Source organism: Aotus nancymaae, unplaced genomic scaffold (genome assembly GCF_030222135.1).
Source record: "Aotus nancymaae isolate 86718 unplaced genomic scaffold, 86718_ANA_hifiasm-v0.15.2.pri h1tg000079l, whole genome shotgun sequence".
NCBI lineage: Eukaryota > Metazoa > Chordata > Mammalia > Primates > Aotidae > Aotus > Aotus nancymaae.
Window position 1 is genome coordinate 1,115,345 of NW_026988494.1, and position 22,591 is coordinate 1,137,935.

The 22,591-nt window shown below is 45.5% G+C and overlaps 2 protein-coding genes and 1 pseudogene across 11 annotated transcripts in view; 1 reads left to right on the forward strand and 2 right to left on the reverse strand.

The window, feature by feature from the left end:
* LETM2 (leucine zipper and EF-hand containing transmembrane protein 2) overlaps window positions 1–15,935 on the reverse strand; it is a 39,308-nt gene extending 23,373 nt beyond the window's left edge. For 5 of the 9 annotated variants that reach the window (XM_012475971.3, XM_012475970.3, XM_012475972.3 and 2 more), the window contains exons 1-6: window positions 15,855–15,935; window positions 14,422–14,502; window positions 10,320–10,773; window positions 8,177–8,320; window positions 1,554–1,691; window positions 912–1,112 (exon numbers count right to left, since the gene is read on the reverse strand). In XM_012475971.3, coding sequence (XP_012331394.1) covers window positions 912–1,112; window positions 1,554–1,691; window positions 8,177–8,320; window positions 10,320–10,773; window positions 14,422–14,468 — 984 coding nt within the window. In that variant the 5' untranslated portion in view covers window positions 14,469–14,502; window positions 15,855–15,935. Of the gene's footprint in view, window positions 1–911; window positions 1,113–1,553; window positions 1,692–8,176; window positions 8,321–10,078; window positions 10,774–14,421; window positions 15,315–15,362; window positions 15,427–15,854 lie in introns of those variants that run through there. The other 4 variants (XM_064368673.1, XM_012475968.3, XM_012475969.2 and 1 more) reach the window with 3 other exon arrangements.
* LOC105733514 (ubiquitin-ribosomal protein eL40 fusion protein-like) lies at window positions 12,691–13,199 on the reverse strand (annotated as a pseudogene).
* Window positions 15,936–19,782: 3,847 nt separating the features above from the next.
* Window positions 19,783–22,591, forward strand: part of NSD3 (nuclear receptor binding SET domain protein 3) — a 112,689-nt gene continuing 109,880 nt past the window's right edge. The window contains exon 1 of one of the 2 annotated variants that reach the window (XM_012475954.2): window positions 19,783–20,255. The gene's annotated coding sequence lies outside the window, so the exon portion shown is untranslated. The remainder of the gene's footprint in view (window positions 20,256–22,591) is intronic. The other variant, XM_012475948.2, reaches the window with a different exon arrangement.

Here is a 22,591-nt window from a genome sequence, read left to right on the forward strand (position 1 = left end):
AAGGGATCATGCGTTCTCAGTTCTGGGAAACCTGCTCCCCCAGGCGAAATGCTTTTAAATCAGCTGATTCTGAGTCAAGAAACATTCTGTCCATTTTTTAAAAAAGCCTAATTAGTAGTTATAGTCCAAGGATGCCTTTCTTTTACAAGGTGTTGAGGCTCTGCTTTTCCTCCCAGCATTATGCTTTGCATCCCAAGCCAACTACCCCTTCTTGGCAGGCCAATGCGCCCGGCAGAATATTGACTTTGGCACCAGCTTTCTGGTATGAGAGCAGAAGTGTGGGAGCAGAGATTTGTCAGGAATCTACTGAGCTGTTATTTCCTTCCCAGCAGATCCTAACTGCTTTAGATGAGTCCCAGCTAAAATATCCAAATTGCTAACTGCTTATGATGGCCTTCTCAAGAAAATGAGGAAGAGGATGACAACTCCTCAAATGAGTAATCAAGGTTCAAATTGTCATAGTAATAGTTGTTTAAACCACTCATTTTGCCAGAACTCAACATGACTAGACCCAACAGAAAATACTACACTTCTGGCCAGGCGCAGTGGCTCACGCCTGTCATCCCAGCACTTTGGGAGGCCGAGGCGGGTGGATCACCTGGGGCCAGGAGTTTAAGACCAACCTGGCCAACATAGTGAAACTCCATCTCTACTAAAAATACAAAAATTAGCCAGGTGTGGTGGTTCATGCCTGTAATTCCAGCTACTTGGGAGGCTGAGGCGGGAGAATCGCTTGAACCTGGGAGGCGGAGGTTGCAATCAGCTAAGATTGCGCCACTGCAGCCTGGGCGACAGAGTGAGACTTTGCCTCAAAAACAAAAACAAAAAATACTGCACACTTCATCCCACAGGCACCCTAAGGTATCTCCTAAAACCTTACTAATTTCCTAGAGCTATGGTTAAGTTCTTACTTCATCATCTGCTTTTATAGACTTCAGTTTCATCAGGAGCTGAAAGCGTAGCAGGTTGTTGGTTCCAAACGTCTGCAATTCCAGCAGTTTGCAAAGGGCAACCAGCTGAGGGCGATCTAGGTGCTCCAGGGCCAGCTGGTCCTCAAACAGTTTGGAAAATTGAACTATCTCCTTTGTGCTGGGCTTGTGGCCTGTCTGGACCTAGGCAGTGGGACAAAGAGGCCAATTAAAATGCGTTTCCTACTTAACTTTCCCACTAGGCTGTTTGAAAGAGACGTCAAAGCATTTATGGGACTCTGTCTGACATCTGGAAATGGGCCTCAGAGTATACAGAAAAGATATCTGTCTGAAGTCAAACTATATCAGCTGAAAAATCATTAGTTCAAAAGTTTGACTCAAAATCTACTGTTCTTTCCAAGAAGTTATCAAGGTCTTCAACACGTTGATTACTTTAAGGCAGGCTTTTCTGCAAACTACTATCAATGTTTATAATATTACATGTTTACAATATCTAATTATGTTCATAATTTAGATATTTGCAATTTCAAAGACGGTGAACAATTTGGGAAATCCACGAGGACATGTGTTTTTCATATAACTCCCAGCCCTGAAGTTGTTTGGCATTACATAAAAGATGGACACCTGCTTCACGTAGGATGAGAGCCGTGTAGAGGCATCGCCCATCTTGGCTCTGTTCCTCCTTGCCATTTCTGTCACGGTTTCTTGAAGAAATTTTGCTATTTCCAACTTTGCAGCCATTTTCTTTTTCTGTTTTTCTTCCTTAATGGTAGAAGAGTAAACGTTACTCAAGCCTTCATGATTGCAAATCGGTAAAGATGGGAGAAAAATCGCTGTCTCCTTGTTATTGCTCATCCCTACATCATCTAGTCACATGATGCTCAGGCTTAGCTGAATGGGTTTGTGAGATCAGAGCAAGTAAAAAGAAGCCTCTATTTGGAAGTTGTCTCCTTACTTTTTGTAATCATAAGCATGTGATAGATCCAAAATGTTCCCCCAATGGGAGGCTTTATCTTTATCATTATTTAGAATGAGATACTACATATATATATATATATATATATATATATATATATATTTATTTATTTATTTATTTATTTTTTTTTTTTTTTTTTTTTTTTTTGAGACAAAGTCCCACTCTGTCGCCCAGGCTGGAGTGCAGTGGCAACGATCTTGGCTCACTACAACCCCCACCTTCTGGGCTCAAGCAATTTTCCTGCCTTAGCCTCCTGAATAGCTGGGATTACAGGTGTGTGCCACCGCACCTGGCTAATTTTTTTTCTTTTTTTTGAGACAGAGTTTCATTCTTGTTGCCCAGGCTGGAGTGCGATGGTGCAACTCAGCTCAACACGACCTCTGCCTCCCAGGTTCAAGCAATTCTTCTGCCTCAGCCTCCCAAGTAGCTGGGATTACAGGCATGTACCACCACGCCCGGCTAATTTTTTTGTATTTTTAGAAGAGACAGGGTTTCTCCATCTTGGTCAGGCTGGTCTTGAACTCCTGACTTAAGTGATCCACCTCAGCCTCCCAAAGTGCTGGGATTACAGGCATGAGTCACCATGCCTGGCCTTTTTTTTTTGTTGTTGTTTTTTGAGAGGAGTTTTGCTCTGTCACCCAGGGTGGAGTGCAGAGGCAATCTCAACTCACTGCAATCTCCGCCTCCTGGTTCAAGCAATTCTCCTGCCTTAGCCTCCCGAATAGCTGGGATCACAGGTGCGCACCACCATACTCGGCTAATTTTTGTATTTTTAGTAGAGAAGGGTTTCACCATTTTGGCCAGGCTGGTCTTAAACTCCTGATCTCAAGTGATCCGCCCATCTCAGCTTCCCAAAGTACTGAGATTACAGGCTTGAGCCACAGTGCCCGGACAATAATGAGATACTATCTTTAACCTGGTGCAAACCATCCAGGCTGCCAGTTGAGCCAACTCTTTGTTTGAGTGGCCCTGGGTTTTGCTTTACGAAGAAAACTAAGAAATGGACTGTACACTAATGTGGCTTACATTTTAACTAGAAAACAGACATAAGTAATTACAATACAGTGAGTTAAGTGCTCTAACAGACATAAACAACACTACACAGAAGAAAAGTAAATGGACACTCGTAGGACACTGTGTTGACTGGTATTTCTTAATCCTTGTTCATCAAAAGAAATGTAGTATGGTAGCATTTTCAAAATAACCAGTCAGGACTCAGGGTGGTAAAGAAGAACAGGAATCTGTGTATATTTTTAAGTTGCCTAGGAGATTCTAATGATCAGCCAGTCATAGGAATCACTGATTTTTAGATAGATCTTAAAGGATGTAGACAAAAAAAAAAAAAAATCACACAATGGCAATACCATGGTTGGAAACCACTTAGTGGCCGGGTGTAGTGGCTCACACCTATAATCCCAGCACTTTGGGAAGCTGAGGTTGGTGGATCGTCTGAGGTCAAGAGTTCGAGACCAGACTGGCCAACATGGTGAAACCCCATCTCTACTAAAAATACAAACATTAGCCAGGCATGGTGGCACATGCCTGTAATTCCAGTTACTCAGGAGGCTGAGAATCGCTTAAACCTGGGAGGTCGTAGAGCCGAGATCGAACCATTGCACTCCAGCCTGGGCAACAAGAGTGAAACTCCATCTCAAAAATAAAAAAACAAAAAGAATTCCTGCCCTCATGGAACTTTTAGTGTAGTGGGAGAGACAAACATTAGTGACTAATGATAATCCAGTAATTCCTCATATTAATAGAGAAGCATAATGGGTAAGTGCTATGAAAGAGAAATGCATGGTACTGTGATCTGATGTAAACAGAAAGCTTCTCTCTCCATGGAACAAAGCAAACAATAATTTTCTAAGACTGTGGCCATGATGTACACATATTTGTATGTTTTGGGGAATAAGGTGTTCAGGAAAGAGGTAACATTTAAATAAATCACTTCCCCCATCTTCCTGAATTCACTAATATTTTTCCTTGGAATGTTATGGCATTAATTCTAGATGCTGATACTTTTTTTTTTTTTTTTTTAAAGATAGGGTTTCACCATGATGGCCAGGCTGGTCTTGAACTCCTGACTTCAGGTGATCCACCCACCTCGGCCTCCCAAAGTGCTAGGACTACAGGCATGAGCCACCATGCCCAGCCTAGATGCTGATTATTTTACATGTAAGCAAATTAAACCATTGCCAGGCAGTCAAATATTGTAATTTGATTTTATCTTGTGAAGGCATCCCAAATTTATCTTCAAGTCTTTTTTATTATTATTATTTTTAAGACAGAATCTCACTCTGTCACCTGGGCTGGAGTGCAGTGGCATGATCTCGGCTCATAGCAACCTCCACTTCCTGGATTCAAGTGATTCTACTGCCTCAGCCTCCCAAGTAGCTGGAACTACAGGTGCATGCCACTATGCCCAGCTAATTTTTGTACTTTTAGTAGAGACGAGGTTTCACCATGTTGGCCAGGCTCATACTGACCTTCTGACCTTAAGTGATCCACCCCTCTCTGCCTCCTAAAGTGCTGGGATTACAGGTGTGAGCCACCGCACCCAGCCTTGAAATCTTTATTCTTATTGTCAATTTCATAATGTAGTCTCTGCCATCTCTCTCTTGGGCTATTATTCCAGCTGGTTTCCATTCCTTGGCTCTGCCCTCTGCAGCCCCTCCTGCCAGCAAAATTTTCTTCCAAAACACAGATCTAATCATGTCATCTACCCAGCTACCCTGCTTCAAATGTTTCCTTGCCATTATTCACCATGAGAAAGCCTAAATTCCTTAAGCAGGTGGATGCCTTCCAACTTGATCCCAACACATCACTTTGTCTGTTTCCTGTCACTGACACCCTGGAACTGCCTACTTCAACCACAAATAACCGACCAGTGGTCTCTGACTACATCATACTCTCTTATGCCACTGAGCCATGTTAAATGCTATTTCTTTTATCCAGAATACCTTTCCCAGACTGTGGTAAAATCCCACTTACTCTTTAAGTCTCAGTTCCAAAGTTACCTTTTCTGTGAAAAATTTCCCAACCTTACTGATGTAAAAGTTGCTCTCTTTGTCCTCTCGTAATGTTTTGTTTACACCTCCTTACCATACGCTATCTAGTAGAGTGGCACAGAAGGGGGAGAAGGAAGGAGCTGCCTCTGTTTTCTCACCTGCACAGTGACTGCCACACTCAATGAAGGCTCCTTCTTCTCAGGGGCTGCTGAACGGTCTGTTGGGCTAAATCAAACCTCGTCACCACGGTAACAGTGGACTTCTATTTTCTTTCTTCTTTTTATTTTATTTATTTATTTTTTTAAAGACAGGATCTCACTCTTGCCCAGGCTGGAGTGCAGTGCAGTGGCATGATCTCAGTTCACTGCAGCCTCGACCTCCTGGGCTCAAGCAATCCTCCCACCTCAGCCTCCCAAGTAGCTGGGAATACAGGTGCATGCTACCACACCTGGTTAATTTGTTTTAAAATTTTTTGTAGAGACAGGAATCTCGCTATATTGCCCAGGGTGGTCTTGAACTCTTGGGTTCATGCAATCCTCCCACCTTGGCCTCCCAAAGTGCTGGGATTACAGGGATGAACAACAGCATCCAGCCTGTTCTCTTTATTCTTTTAACAGTTAAAATCAAGTTAGAATTTAGTGGAGAAGAGAAAATCTTTTCAACTAATGGTGCTGCAAAAGCTAGATATCCACATTAAAAAAAACAAAAAACAAGGCCGGGCGCGGTGACTCAAGCCTGTAATCCCAGCACTTTGGGAGGCCGAGGCGGGTGGATCACGAGGTCGAGAGATCGAGACCATCCTGGTCAACATTGTGAAACCCCGTCTCTATTAATACAAAAAAAAAATTAGCTGGGCACAGTGGCGCGTGCCTGTAATCCCAGCTACTCAGGAGGCTGAGGCAGGAGAATTGCCTGAACCCAGGAGGCGGAGGTTGCGGTGAGCCGAGATCGCGCCATTGCACTCCAGCCTGGGTAACAAGAGCGAGACCCCGTCTCAAAAAAAAAACAAAAAAAAAAAAAAAAAAAAAAAAAAAAAACAGAGAAATGAGGCTGGACACGGTGGCTCATGCCTGTAATCCCAGCACTTTGGGAGGCTGAGGTGGGTGGATCATGAGGTCAGGAGATTGAGACCATCCTGGCTAACACAGTGAAACCCTGTCTGTACTAAAAATACAAAAAATTATCCGGACATGGTGGCACGTGCTTGTAGTCCCAGCTACCTGGGAGACTCAGGCAGGAGAATCACTTTAACCCGGGAGGCAGAGGTTGCAGTGAGCCAAGATGGCACCACTGCACTCTAGCCTGGTGTCTAAAAAAAAAAAAAAAGAGAGAGAAATGAATCTAGATACTGACATTAGAGTTTTCATAAAAATTAACTCGGCTGGGCACAGTGGTTCACATCTGTTATCTCAGCACTTTGGGAGGCCAAGGCGGGCGGATCACCTGAGGTCAGGAAATCGAGACCAGCCTGGCCAACATGGTGAAACTCTGCCTCTACTAAAAATACAAAACTTAGCTGGGTGTGGTGGTGGATGCCTCTAATCCCAGCTACTCGGGAGGCTGACACAGGAGAATCACTTGAGCCTGGGAAGCGGAGGTTGCAGTGAGCTGAGATTGTACCACTGCACTCTAGCTTGGGTGACAGAGTGAGACTCATTCTCAAAAAAAAAAAAGTCAACCAAAGATATAAACAGACACCTCCCCGAAGAAGATACACAGATGGTAAATAAGCACAGGAAAGATACTCAACATCATATGACATCAGGAGATTACAAATTAAAACAATGAGATACCACTACACAATCTATTTCGTAGCAAATGTCTAGAGCACTGACAACATCAAATGCTGGTAAAGATGTGGAACCACAGGAACTCTCATTCATTGCTGGTGAGAATATAGAATAATACAACCACTTCGGAAGACAGTTTAGAAATTTCTTAAAAACTACACATAGTCTTGCTATACAATCCACCAATTATTCTCCTAGGCATTTATGCCAGTGAGTTGAAAGCTTACATCTACAGAAAAAAGCTGTACATAAGGCCAGGCGCGGTGGCTCACGTCTGTACTCCCAGCACTTTGGGAGGCTGAGGCGGGCGGATCACCTGAAGTAGGGAGTTCGAGACCAGCCTGACCAACATGGAGAAACCCTGTCTTTATTAAAAATACAAAATTAGCTGGGTGTGGTGGTGCATGCCTGTAATCCCAGCTACTTGAGAGGCTGAGGCAGGAGACTCGCTTGAACTGGGGAGGTGGAGCTTGTGGTAAGCTGAGTTTGCGCCATTGCACTCCAGCCTGGGCAACAAAAGCAAAACTCCGTCTCAAACAACAACAAAAAAACCCTGTATAAAGTGTTTATAGAACTTTTATTCATAATTGCCAAAAACTGGAAGCAATCAAGGTGTCCTTTCATAGGAGAATGGATAAACAAACTGGTACAGCCATAACAATGGACTATCATTCAGTGATAAAAAATAATTGAGCCATGAAAAGAACTTGAAATGCATATTGCTAGGTGAAAGAAGCCAATCTAAAATGGCTACACACTGTATGATCCCAACTATATGACATCCTGGAAAAGGCAAAACTACAGAGACAAAAAAAAAGATCAGTGGCTGCCTTGAGTTGGGGGAGGAAGAGGGAGGGACAAATAGGTGGAGCATGGGGTTTTTTTTTTTTAAGACAAGGTCCTCCTCTGTCACCCAGGCTGGAGTGCAGTGGCACTATCATAGGTCATTGCAGCCTCAACCTCCTGGGCTCAAGTGATCCTCTTGCTTCAGCCTTCCAAGGAATTGGGACCACAGGCATGACCTGTCATGCCTAATTAATTTTTTTGTTTTTTGTGGAAATGGAGTCTCGCTATGATGCCCAGGCTGGTCTCAAACTCCTGGGCTCAGGCGATCTACCTGCCTCAGCCTCCGAAAGTGCTGGAATTACAAACATAAGCTACTGTGCCTAGAGCAGTGAAATTATTGAGTATGATACTGTGATGGTGGATACATGACCTTATGCATTTGCAAAGCCCGCAGAACTGTTTCAACATAAAGAGCGAACCCTAAAGTATGAGCTTTAATAATAAAATATCAGTCTTGGTTCTTTAATCGTTACAAATATACCACACTAATGCAAGATATTAATTACAGGAGAAATCGTGACAGGGCAGGGTGGGGAGAAGTACTTTCTGCCCCATTTTTCTGTAAACCTAAAAACTCCTCTAATAAAGGTTATTAAATTTTGTTAAAGTTAAAAAAATCCTACATACCTTTTTGGATTCACTTTCAAAAGTTGATGGCAACATCTCTGGGAAGAGTTTCAGAAACACTGGTAATAAGAATTCCATGAAGGGTACAATTATGAACACCATAAATGGAACCAGGCGGAAGAAATCAACACAAGTTCTCAACAGCTATAGAATTAAATGCACATGCAATATTCATTATTTTAGGGCACACCAAAAACAAAACAAAAAAAACCCTGTCTTGGTTCATCTTTCTTTCTTTCTTTTAAGAGAGAGTGTTTCATTATGTTGCCCAGTCTGGCCTCAAACTCCTGGGCTCAAAAAATCCTCCCACCTCCAAGGAGCTGGGATTACAGGCATGTGTGCCATGCTCAGCTTGGTTCTTAAAGTGTTAAAACAGTTGCATAAAAGACAGGTTTTATGCAACTGTTTATAAAATGAAAAGGCAGGGTTTTCCTGTTTACCATAGCTCTGAAGTAATTTTTATTGGATATCTTGAAGGAAATCTATGATAATAAAAATATTATTGGCATCTCCTAGACTTTATTATGTTAGAGGGTCCATACTTTCTTTAATAGCATAGTACCACTTCAAATTGGGGTGTTGTTTGTTTGTTTTTTTGAGACAGTCTCATTCTGTCTCCCAGGCTGGAGTACAGTGGCACAATCCCAGCTCACTGTAACCTCTGCCTCCCAGGTTCAAGCCATTCTCCTGCCTCAGCCTCCTGGGTAGATGGGACTACAGGCACATGCCACCATGCCTGACTAACGTCTGTATTTTTAGTAGACAAGGTTTCACCGTGTTGGCCGGTCTGGTCTCGAACATTTGACTTCAAGTGATCTGCCCACCTCTGCCTCCCAAAGTGCTGGGATTACAGGTGTGAGTCATTATACCCACGCAAATTGGGTTTTAAAATGCATATGCTTAATATTTAACAATACTTCAAACATGAAGCCTCTCAACTTCTTGGAGAGATTAAAAAACACAATTATAACCATTCTACAAACATGCATATGTACCCCTGAACCTAAAATAAAAGTTTGTTAAAAAACCATTCTACAGGCCGGGCACCGTAGCTCATGCCTATAATCCCAGCACTTTGGGAGGCCAAGGCGGGTAGATCACCTGAGGTCAAGAGTTCAAGACCAGACTGGCAAACATGGTGAAACCCTGTCTCTACTAAAAAATACAAAAATTAGCTGGGCATGGTGGCTTGTGCCTGTAATCCCAGCTACTTGGGATGCTGAGGTAGAATTGCTTGAACTGGGACCCGGGAGGCTCAGGTAGGAGAATTGCTTGAACTGGGACCTGGGAGGCAGAGGTTGCAGTGAGCCGAGATCGCGCCACTGCACTCCAGCCTGGGCCACAGAGCGAGACTCCTGGTTCTCACCAGCAGTTATTATTCCTACTCTGGGATTTTTGTTTGTTTGTTTTTTCTGTTTTTTCTTTTTTTTTTTTTTGAGATGGAGTGTCACACTGTTGCCTGGGCTGGAGTGTAGTTGCACGATCTTGGCTCACTACAACCTCCACCTCCCGGGTTCAAGCAATTCTCCTGCCTCAGCCTCCCAAGTAGCTGGGATTATAGGCACCCACCACCATGCCTGGCTATTTTTTTTTTTTTTTTTTTTTTTTTTTTTTTGTATTTTTAGTAGAGACAGGGTTTCACTATGTTGGCCAGACTGGTCTTGAACTCCTGAGCTCATGATCTGCCCGCCTTGGACTCCCAAAGTGCTGGGATTACAGGCGTGAGCCACCATGCCTGGCCTAGTCTGAGATTTTTTTTTTGAAAGGGAGTCTCTCTCTGTCACCTAGGCTGGAGTGCAGTAGCGTGATCTCGGCTCACTGCAACCTTCACCTCCCTGGTTTAAGTGATTCTCCTGCCTCAGCCTCCTGAGTAACTGGGATTACAGGTGCATGCCACAATGCCCAGCTAATTTTTGTATTTTTAATAGAGACAGGGTTTCACCATGTTGGTCAAGCTGATCTCAAACTCCTGATCTTGTGATCTGCCCACCTCGGCCTCCTGAGTGCAGGGATTACAGGCGTGAGCCACTGCACCCAGCCACCTATTCTGGGATGTTTAAGATGAAGTTTATGTTGAATTTAGAGCTCCCAAATAGTTCATTTTAATTTCACATTTTTTTTCTCAAATATGATTCTTGCCTACCCTTCGTCTCTCTCGTCTGGTCAGGACCTGTCCATGCAATAGCCTCCAAACCATTCTGGCAGCAACTTTGGTGTCAATCCAAAGTAAGTGGAATCCATTGTAATAATATTTAAGTTCATCCATGATTTTTTGTCTATAAGATTGCTCGCCTTCTTTAATCTTTGAGCCAGTTTCTTTTGTGGCCTGAGGGCTTGTCACATGTAGATCTTTTGTGGCTTGCTCCAGCTGAGGTTTGCCAGGAACCTCTTGCAGCCAACAAGTGGATGTGTGTAGCTTTTGTATTAGTCTAGTTCGTGAGTGAAGTACTGTATTGCCTGGCTGACTAGGATCTGAGTACTTCTTGCTCCCATAGTTCTTCAGACATGTCTTATTTAAATGGGAATCTGGCAAGTGAAGAAATGCATATGATGGGGAATAAAAAGAGCAGGTAGGATGGACAAAACGGCTGGAGAATCTGGAATAAAGAGCAACATCCTCTGAGTTAAATACATACTATTACAAAGCACACACTATCATAAAGCACATACTATTAAAGAAATAGGTAGTACATCTGGTAAAATAAAACAGCTTTTTTTTTTTTCACTTCCATCGTCCACACTGGAGTACATTGGCGCGATCTCAGCTCACAACAACCTCTGCCTCTTGGGCTTAAGGAATTCTCCTGTCTCAGCCTTCTGAGAAGCTAGCCTGGCTCATTTTTGTGTTTTTAGTAGAGACGGGGTTTCACCAAGTTGGCCAGGCTAGTCTCAAATGCCTGACCTCCTGCCTTGGGCTCCCAAAGTGCTGGGATTACAGGCGTGAACCACCATGCCTGGCCAAGGAATACTGTTTCAAAGAAACATTTGATGGTCGCTGAAGGGATTAGCCAATCACATAATACTGCCTTGCCTATGCAGTGTCTTTGAACCCCTCAAATGAGAGGCACTTACAGCTAAAATACCCTTCACCTAAATTCTTCAAGAACATTAGGGCTGGGTGCAGTGACTCATGCCTGTAATCCCAGCACTTTGGGAGACTGAGGCAGGTGGATCACCTGAGGTCAGGAGTTCAAGACCAGCCTGGCCAACATGGTGAAACCCCATCTCTACTAAAAATACAAAAATTAGCCAGGCGTGGTATCATGCACCTGTAATCCCAGCTATTAGGGAGGCTGAGGCAGGAGAATTGCTTGAACCCAAGAGGTGAAGGTGCAGTGAAATGAGATTGCGCCACTGCACTCCAGCCTGGGGGACAGAGCGAGACTCCATCTCAAAAATCTGATCTCAGGATCTCTACATTCTGGTATTGCAACAGCCCACAGTCTGCAGTTAAAGTGCCATATCAGATTGTTTGAAAATCAAAGTATGATAGATATAAGCAAAGAAAGTGACTGGCAAAGAGATGGCTTTTTCCATTCTTTCAGGTGTTTGTTTGTTTTGAGAAAGGCATGGTCCTCCCTCTGTCACCCAGGGTCCCAGGCTGGAGGGCTGGAGTACGGTGGCATAATCATAGCTCACTGCAGCCATGACTTCCCAGGCTCATGTGGAAGAAATCAACACAAGTTCTCAACAGCCTACAGAATTAAATGCATATGCAATATTATTTTGGAACATGTCAAAAACAAAAGCAAAGAAAATTTGTCTTTTTTTTTTTTTTTTTGAGCTAGAGTCTTGTTCTGTTGCCCAAGCTGGAGTGCAGTGGTGCGATCCTGGCTCACTGAAACCTCTGCCTCCTGAATTCAAGTGATTCTCCTGCCTCAGCCTCCTGAGTAGTTGGGACTACAGGCACCCACCACCACACCCGGCTAATTTTGGTATTTTAAGTAGAGACGGGGTTTCACCATGTTTGCCAGTCTGGTCTCGAACTCCTGACCTCAAGTGATCTGCCTCCCTCAGCCTCCCAAAGTGCTGGAATTACAGTCATGGGCCACCACATCTGGCTCTTTTTTTTTTTCTTTCTGTTTAAAAGACAGGGTCTTGCTATGTTGCCCAGGCTGGCCTCAAACCCCTGGGCTCAAGCAATTCTTCCACCTCAGCCTTCCAAGGAGCTGAGATTACAGGCACATGTACCATGCCTGGCTTGGTTCTTAAAGTATTAAAAACCCAGGCTGGAGTACAGTAGTGTGATCACAGCTCACTGTAGCCTCGACCTCCCAGGCTTAGCATCCTGAGTAGCTGGGACTAAAGGCCCACACCACCACACCCAGATAGTTTTTAAAATTTTTGCAGAGATAAGGTCTCACTATGTTGTCCAGGCTGTTCTTGAACTCCTGGGCTCAAGCTGTCTTTCTGCTTAGACTTTCCAAAGTGCTGAGATTATAGGTGTGAGCCACTGCAGCCAGCCTCAGACTTTTTTTTTTTTTCTTTTTTTTTTCTTTTTTTTTTTTCTGCTCCAGTCAACCAAAGGGATATTTTCTTGAGGCTCCAGGGCCATGGGGCCTGGGCAGGAGGCTGCCCTTCCCAGAAGGAAGAGGCTTACTTGACCTTCTTCTTGGGGCGCAGGTTGTTGGATGTGGCCACACTTCTTCTTGAGGCAGTTGACAGCAAGGGGGTGCTGGCGAGCATAGCACTTGCGGCAGATCATCATGTTGCAGTTGTATTTCTGGGCGAGCTGTCAGAGGGAAGGTTCAATAACGCCACCTCACAGGTGCAGAACCAGGTGCAGCACCAGGTGCAGGGTGGACTCTTTCTGGATGTTGTAGTCTGAGAGAGTGCAGCCATTCTCCAGGTGTTTGCCGGCAAACATCAGACACTGCTGGTCAGGTGGGATACCCTCCTTGTCTTGAATTTTGGCTCTGACATTCTCAATGGTGTCACTAGTCTTGACCTCAAGGGTGATGGTCTTGCCTGTGAGAGTCTTCACAAAGATCTACATCTCTGCATCTGCAACTCAGCCGCCTTGCTCCAGCCTCAGACTATTTTTGAAGCATGCCAAGATAAAACACTCTTTGAATGGCCAAAAAGGAAAAAGTGCTCAGTGAATAGTTTTTATTTAGTCTCAGTGAATAAATAAATGGCAACAGGCCTTAATGAGATAGAAATATGCCCTAAGACTGGCTTGTTCATCAGCCATTTTACTCCCTTTATATCTAAGGACCTCATGTGACATTCATCAATTAAAGATATGTCACTCTAAAACTATTAGATCTTCCGGCCAGGCACAGTGTTTCATGCCCATAATCCCAGCACTTTGGGAAGCTGAGGCTGGTGGATCACCTGAGGTTAGTTGTTCAAGACCAGCCTGGCCAACATGGCAAAACCCCATCTGTACTAAAAATACAAAAATTAGCCGGTGTGGTGGCCACTTGCCTGTAATCCCAGCTACTTGGAAGGCTGAGGCAGGAAAATTTCTTAAACCCGGTAAGTGGAGGTTGCAGTGTGCCAAGATATCATGCCATTGCACTCCAGCCTGCGTGACAGAGTGAGACTCTGTCTCAAAAAAATAAAAGTAAAAGAAAGAAAAAAAATTACATCTTCTATCTTAACCTGTACCACACATCTACAAAATTACTCTGCCTGAGTTCTAAAGCACATAGAAAATTTGCTGTAAGTTTAAATACATTAAGATGTCAACATCCTAAAAACCAAGTTTTTGTTTTTTTGTTTTCCCTTTTTGAGACAGAGTTTTACTCTTGTCACCCAGGCTAGAGTGCAATGGAGCAATCTCAGCTTACTGCAACCTGCAACCTCCGCATCCCAGGTTCAAGCCCAGCTTCCAAGAAAGTTTTAATTGTGTACGAAGCCAATCCCTTTATACATATCCTTTCCATCTAGAAGGATGAAGTTCAGGCTGGGCAAGGTGATTCACACCTGTAATCCCAGTACCTTGGGAGTCGAAGGCAGACGGATCACCCGAGGTCAGGAGTTCCAGACCAGCCTGGCCAACATGGTGAAACCCGGTCTCTACTAAAAATACAAAGATTAGTCGGGCATGGTGGCAAATGCCTGTAATCTCAGCTACTCAGAGGCTGAGGCGGGAGAATCAATTGAACCCATGAGATGGAGGTTGCAGTGAGCAGAGATTGTACCACTACACTCCAGCCTGGGTGACAGAGTGAGACTCCATCTCAAAAAAAAAAAAGAATGAAGTTCGTATGGGGGGTGGGGGTAACACCAATGCTTACCTTGTTCGAGCAATAGCTAAGACTGAATTATAACTGTAGAAGGCCATATTTATTTTTGTCTCAACTAGTTAACATAGGGACCTAGGCAAAAGGAGTAAGTAAACGATTTAGTATTTTAAAAACACAACAATTAACATACATCAGGATTTAAGTGTTTTTAACTATTGCAAAGGTAGAACATTTGCATAGGCAAGGTACAAAATCTCCTTCAAGCTAATTTCCAACAATCGTAGATATTTTCTTAGCTCTGGACTTGAGAATGGTACTTTGAGATTCCAACAAATGGTTAATGATGCTCATGAAGATGGTACAGTCCTCAGAGACATTTTGATTTCTGGTCAACAGTATCTAGTAATGCAACTTCCATGATTGCCAAGTACTTTAAAAGTGGAGCAAGACATACCTATTTGTAGCCTTAAAATATAGGTAGAAAGTAAATATCCTGGATTTCTTTTCAGCTAGCATTATTCTATATTTAGGCAAGTTGTCTCAAACCCTGAAGACTGAAGTACCCACTAATCTAATTTAGGTAGCAGTGAATGAAGGTAGACATGGAACCTACTAATCGCTCAAGTGGAGGTAAAACTGTCTCCCTTGCTGGTGATTCTCCAGAGCCCAAACTGAGCTTTGAATATGTAGATAACCTTCACCAAAACCATTTTCCATCCAGGGGCGCTTTTCTGCTAAGGGCGGTGAAGGGCAGCAGAAGAGCTGGCATCTCCCAATGGCAGCTCTGCTCTCTTTCGGCTAGGAAGGGAGTTCCAGGGGCTCTCCTGGAGAGAAACCTCAACCACAGAACTGACACTTTGAACAGGGGCTTGGAACCTCTGGACCCATACTAACGGTGGGTGGCATTTCGCTGGCGGGAGACGAGACCCGAGGCGGCGGTTAATCCGCTCGGGCCCGGGCTCTCCCAGGCGGCGGACACCACTCGCACTCACATTGGCACTGCCCCACGCCCGCTGCTCCCGGGCTCCCTCGGCTTTGCCCCTCACGACATTGGAGCAAATCGCGCCCTCGGCTTCCTCCGCCGGCGGCCTCGGCGCGCGTGGTGTGTGCGCGGCCTGCATGCGGCGGGGTCTGAGGGATTTGCTTTGGTTTTTTTGGTGCGGGGGTGGGACAGGCACCGGAACGACGACCCTGGTGGACGATCGGGGTTGTTGGAAATGAAGCCGAGGAGAAGCAGGGCCCGGGACAGAAAGAAGGACGGAGCACGTTGTGCGGGGGAGGGAAGACCGAGCTTCAGAGTTTGGGACACGGGCGGGGATGAGGTCGGGAGCGCAGGAGAGAGCGGTGGAAACTGGAAGCTGTCAGGGAGCCTGAATCTGGCGCTGATGGGAGAAGCAGGATGCTGACGGAGCGGGCTCCCGAGGATAAAAAGACAGCGCGGCCCACCAGGTCGCGGCCTGAGGGTTGGGCCTGCCCACCCCTACCTCCTCGGCCGGGCTCCGCCGAACGGCCGCTGAGGTCCTCCTAGTTCCTTCCCGAGTCCTCCCAGGGACCCCCATGCTAGAAGGGCCCGAAGCCTAGTCTCTACGGCTCCGCCTCTTTTCTCGCCCCTGACGTCAATCTGAGTGACGACATCATCAACCAATAAGCTCTCAAGTTCTGGGGAGGGCGGGCGTCCTTCACCGTAGCAGCCCAGGAAGCCGCAAAGTCACGACGTTCCCATCAACGAAATGACTTCTCTGTGGGGCTTGGTTTAAGGAGCGTTGGTGCTGGGGGGCCCGAAGGTGACGTTTTTCTGCCAGTCCACAATCTGCAGGCTGTGGTTAACCCCTGAGGAAACCCTTGATTGAAGACTGGATTAAACAGGTTCTTACCCTACTGACAGGGTAATATATCTGGCAGTCGCCATGGTAACCATCTCGGAGTCACGAATGACATCACTTTGATGTATTCTCCTTCGGCCCCCGCAATTCCGGAACTGCCTCGGGGGCGCGGAGAGGACTTGATGGTGTCGCAGAAAGGGCGGGAATCGGAAGGAACGCATCCCTCTCCCTTCCTCTCCAGAGGCTGGAATACTGTGAAATCTTCTATGGAAATCTGTATTCTACTAAAGATATTTGCTTTCCAAATGTTCCCTTAACAAGTGTTTTTATGATTAGTAGTTTGTGTAGAAATCTCAACATATAAAATGTATGTTATAGTAACTGTTAAATGAGACACTGCAGGTTTTAGGGCACTTCAGTTCCTAGGATGGGCAACTGAGCCATCTTGGGAAAATAAAAGATCAAGAAATATTCTCGTTCCCCGGTTATCTTTTCCCATCCATTTTATCTGGCTCCGGAAGGAAGATTTTAAAAAACTTTTTTTAGGCCGGACCTGGTGACTCATGCCTGTAATCCCAGCACTTTGGGAGGCCAAGGCGGGCAGATCACAGGGTCAGGAGATCGAGAACATCTTGACCAACATGGTGAAACCCTGTCTTTACTAAAAATACAAAAATTAGCCGGGCGTGGTGGTATGCGCCTGTAGTACCGGCTACTCTGGAGGCAAAGGCAGGAGAATCGCTTGAACCCGGGAGGCGGAGGTTGCAGTAAGCTGAGATCGCGCCACCGCACTCCAGCCTGGGCGACAAGAGGGAAACTCCATCTAAAAAAAAATATTTTTTTAAGCGGCTCTACACCACCATACAACAAGGAATCGCTTTCTCACGGAGAATACGTCTCCTAACATGTGAGGTGACCACAGACTTTACTCATCTGGGCTGCACATTTTTAAGAATGGAAGATGGCGGGTATTAAACGTCAGTAAAAAATGCAGACTGCTTTTAATCCACAAAGGATTTTTCAGCTAATAACCAACTAGATCAACTTTAAATAGGCAAAACTTTTCAGTTTGGCCACTAGAGGTCTCTTTGTGCATGTCTGATGTTCAACTTTGCACATAAAGGTTTCACTTCACGTTCTGTTTACTAGAATTAAAATCTACAAAGCTTTGGACTCTTTACTTTTCCCTCACAGAAAATTCCTGGTGGTCAAATTTTGAGCTCTAAAAGGTAGGTGTAGTTTCCACACTGATTTCATAATTGCACTACCACGTACTGGTACTTTTCTGGAAAAGATCATAAAGGATGCAAAAATATTCTCAGTTCCCTGGGAGACATTTTATACGGGGAAATATTCATGCATTGTATTCACTTACAACGAAGCACAGTGAATATCATTAAGTATTCATAAACCAGATGAACGATTCCATGCCCAGTATTTGAAAGATGAGCTAGGTTTTCTACAATGGCCATATGTCAGCAATCCTATCCTAAAAAAAAGAAGGGTTAAGAACCCTTCTTATTGAAATCTATTTTTTGAAAGCAATGTCTGTCTTCCATTGTTATGAGACTTGGCAATTTCTTTGACTTTCAGAATACGTGATTTATCATGTAAGGAGTTTCTGTATATAATCTTCAGAAAAGAAATTTTTTTAAAAATATTTTTTCCTTTATGACTCTGGCCCTGAGAATTGTGTTAGATTGCTGTCTTAATGAGCTGCTTGCTCATTTTCCATGATGAAAAGTAAGCATGGTCTAAAACTTAGAAAATGTTAGATGCTGAAAATGTAAATTATTATTTTTAATGACTATTTTCCTAAATATGGCACTACATCACTGTGCAGCTACTTCACATAATTTTAAACTCTTGCTGCCTAATAGCATAGCTATTAAAACAGGCTAATATAAGATCCCTGGGGACAATTTAACAGATTCTCAAGGAAGAAACCCAGGGGCCGGGTCAAGACAACAGTTTCTTAACAAAGCAAGGAAGACATAGGAGGAAGAAAAAGAAGAATGGAGGTAGAAAGGCTCATAGAACAACAAAATACTAATTTAATTAATCCCTCTTTCCTGGAGATAGAATTAAGCTAGACTTGGTGGCCCGCTTTGGCCATCTGTGTTTTAAAAAGCCATATCACAAATTAAAAGTATGCTTTTACTGATAGCTTTAACTTGTGGTACTACTTAAAGCATACGTTTAAAAATATTTAATGATTAATAGTAATGAGAACTCTTAATTCTCAGTATCATCCTTAGTAGAATTAACCGGGTTACGTTTTTGTTTTTGTAAGTGGTTCATAACTAGTGCCCATTCAAATAACCGATCTGTAGGAATCTTTTAATTTCCTGTTTACATAGTAAAGATACAGATAACTAATTTCTTGTAATAGTACCAAAGACATCCAGCACTGTAACGTCTACAGAGAGTATGACGTCTAGCAGTGAAATGGCTTTATTATTCTCAGAACAGACAGTATCGGTTTCCTCATTTGCTTGCTGCCTGTGTTTCCTTTTTACGTTCCTGTCTCTGTGCTGTAACCTTCTAAGTCCTTATCACCAGGCCCCAGGAAATAGCACCTGGTCGGCACACTCCTGCGGGGCTAGATCACTGGTGCAGACATCTAACCTTCCATTGTTTTCCATACATTTCCTAGGATCCGGGGGGCTAGAGGATGACGGAGAATTGCCTCCCAGTTCCTCCTCTGGTTCTTGCCTGGGTAATCTAGGATAAATGTCCCTCACGTCCCTCGATGCGGAGGTCTGGCGGCGAGCAGCCGCGGGCCCCGGCACGTGACAGGCACGGAGCAGTCGCGGTCTCCCGCGGCCGGGGGGCACCGGGGGATGCGGTGGGCGCTGACGTCCTCCCGGTTACCCACAAGCCTCCGGGCCGCAGCTGAGCAGGAAGAGACGCGCGGGGCCGGCGCTTGCCGGGGAAGTCGGGACGCTTCCTCAGGAGGACTGTGCCACCGGCCCGGCCTCCTACGGCTGGCAACCGGGGGAGGGGGACTATCGACAACCCAGCCGGAGCTAAGAGGGAAACCGCCCCCAAGGCGGTCTTGCATCGCCCCCGGCATTCCAGATGCAGACCCTTCTGGAATGGGAGCCCTTCCCTGACAGCTGTGGGATGGGAGACGGCCAAGGGGTCGCCTGGACTGCCCTGCCCTCGCGCAGCCGCCCACCGGGGACCGTGCGAGGGTCGTTTCTAACCCCGAAGAGCGCCATATGGCCCTGAATGCACGCTGTTCTTTAATCAGCTTCACAGAACGCGCCGAGCCCAGTTTTACCTCCCGGGCCCCACCTTTCCCCGCCTACTCCAGCTTCCCGGGGTGTTTTGTGTGTCACTCTCCCTCACACCGTCCCTCCCCGTCCCTCGGCCCTCTCGCCCAGTCTCCCCAGTCGTCCAGACGCTAGCGGCCGCGGGCGTCTCTGGTTCGCGCTCCCACTCCCTTCGCCCAGCAGACTCGCCGCTTCCTCCTGGGCCCCTAGCGCCCCGAACCCGGGACTGCATTTCCCGGCAGGCACCGCGGCCCGCGGCCAATGAGGGGCTGAGGATTTGGCGGCGGCGGCGCCCCGAGAGTCGGGGTGGGGGGGCTTTGTGCGCGGCGGCGGCGGCGGGAGCAGCGGCGGCGGCCAGCACGGAGGCGGATGCCGAGGGGTCTGTGCACAGGTCGCCGCGGAGAGGCGTGCGAATTCGGAGCCGAGCGCTGAGGACCCTGCTGCCCAGGCCGGGCCGCCAGTCTTAGGCTCCTCTCTGGCGGCGTCGGCGGCGGGGCGACCCCAGTCCCTCGGCGTCCCCTTCCCTCCTCACCTTCCTAGCCTTCCTTCTCCCGCGGCACGCCCGGCCCGGCCAGGCCGTGGCCCTCCTCGGTGCCGGCCGCCATGGCAGAGGCGTCCGGCGCGGGGAAAATCTAGCTCGGGGATTTCATGCGGCCTAGCTCGGTTCCGCCTCCTCCCCGCGCGGCCCCGGCGGCTGTCCGCACCCCAGCCCCACTCCGGGCCTCCGTGTCTCTCCTGTGATCCCACTGACACGGCCGGGGGGTTAGAATGGAACAAACTGAAGGTAAAGTGCGTGTGTGTGTGTGTGTCCGCGCGCGCGTGTAGTGCAAGGAAGGGCTGAGGAGGGAACGACGGGGAGGGGGCGACCTAAGGCTGGGGCACCAGACCCCGGGAGGAATGGAAGGGGAAGCTGGTGGCCTGAACGGGCTCGAGGGGAGTCCTGACGGAGGAGCAGATGGCCAGGTGGGGGGTGTGGAGGGAACTGGGGGGTGGGGCAGGGGAGGTGGGAGTGGGATCGGAGTCGGAGTGGCGCTGAGCTGGGAATTGGGAGTAGAAGTGGGATGGGGGCGGGGATAAGGATGGGATGGGGAGAGGCAGGGAAAGGGGTGAAGAGTTGCACGGAGATGAGAGACCTGGCTGGACTGAGATAAATAGGGAGGTTTGGGGATGGAGTGTGGGAAGCAGAAGAGTCTAGGGGAAGGAGATAAATTTGCTGGAGAAATGGGGTATTTTGTATTAATGAAGGGAGAAGCGAGGAATGAAAGTGAAGGAAAAGGTGAATTAGGAAATGGATGAGGCAGGCTGCAATAGGAAGATGGGAAATAGACGCAGGAAACTGGAAGACAGGATTGGGCTAGGGAAGGAAATTGAATGATGACAGGGATGAGAACGATCGGCTTAGTGTCAGAGTGGGAGGAAAAGAAGGGGATGGGGGTCGTTAAAGTGTTAGGAAGGGAAGCCTTTTGTTCCTATATTTGTGTGTATTCTGTGCCTTTCTTTCAAGCAAGAGAATAGAGGAGCCAGTGGTTATGGGATTGTGATTGTTGTGAAATGGGGAGGTGTGGGTTTTACTGTTTTGAGGGAGGAGGCGATGTGTTTGTGTTATGGTAGGGAGGCAGGGAGAGACATGGCCATAATTTGACGGTTTGGGGGAGAGAGTGAAGATTATTCCGATTTAAAGGGGGCAGGGGCAGCCATGTTTGCTGCCAGGCACTGCAGTGTAAATAAATTCCTTTTCCTCTCCGACATCAGTATGAATCTGGAAGAGGCCAGTTCAGAATGTTAGCCCCCTTTCTTTCTGTTCATGAACTCTTTTACCCTTACATCTTGGGTCATTTAAATTATTCATAACAGCCAAAGGAAGTAGTGATGTTTTCCATTTTGTGTGTTTTTGCTGCTTTTCTCCCTCTTTACCCTCTTCCTTCTGGTTGCAAACAAGGCATGCTGATGAGCTGCAGTGTAAATTTAACCCTTTTAATCAATCTAAAACTAGATTTCTACTAGCTGAAGGAATCATTACTACGCTTACATATAAAACATGATCATGAAGTATTTTACGTATTGAAAATTCGTTTGTTTCAGAAGCCCCAGAAGTAGTCAGCATGTTTTCTGCAATTCTTTAAGTAAACAAGGAAATTGCATCGGTTATTTTACTTGGGCCTGTGCTCTTGGCAAAGCGCTGTGTCCGGGTGAAAGGGGTAGGAAGATCTGCTTGTGGTAGATTATCTGCTTGCTGTATTTTGAATGTTGAAAAATTAGAAATGTATATATTTTTAAATAGTATTTCTGATAGCTCTTGCTTATAGGTGATGAGCTCTTGCTTATAGGTGTTAAGAGTGATGAGTGTGTTAAGAATAGTATTTTCTTTTTAAAATAAACTCTCTTTCCCTATCTCTTCCTTTTGCCTTCATATAACTAGCTCAATACAGTCTCCAGATGCCAGTTCAGCACAGTGCAATGATCTATGAAGTAGGCATGCAGTTTTTAGAGTCTCATTGAGATGCCAGGATTTTGTTGTTGTTGTTTTGTTTGTTTTTTGATGGGAACTTCAGGCAACTCTCAGGAAAGCTACAGTAACTTTAATATGTTCAGCTGTAACTACTTGTACAATTTGAAATAATTACTATTCTAAGGTTTAAATTCTGACAAATTTACAGTAGATACATTGGTGTTAAGTAGAGCCTATTTTATATTATATTGAAAATGATTAAATGTGTGTGACCATTTGTTTTTATTATAGCAGTTGGAGTAATCCAAACTTTAACCTGTCACATTGATATTGAAACTGTTCTCTAATACCAAGAAGGCCTGTTAACATTGTAATATGGTAGACTCAAACCAGTTGAACTGCATTTATTCTACCTAAATGGCAACATCCTTTCAGTTGTTATGTAGAAGCTTAGGATATATTTTTGGTTTGTTAGAAAAATTAAAATGAGTATCATTAAAGTTGTACTTTGAGAGAGTCTTTTAGTATAAAAGCCAGATTTACAACAGGGAGTATTTTAATTTGATAATATTCAGCCTGAATTTGTTTGAAATTCTGTGAGGAAAAGTTGCATTCAAAAAAAAAAAATTCAGCATGCTTTTTTTGAAATTTATTTTTATGGCGGTTTCAGT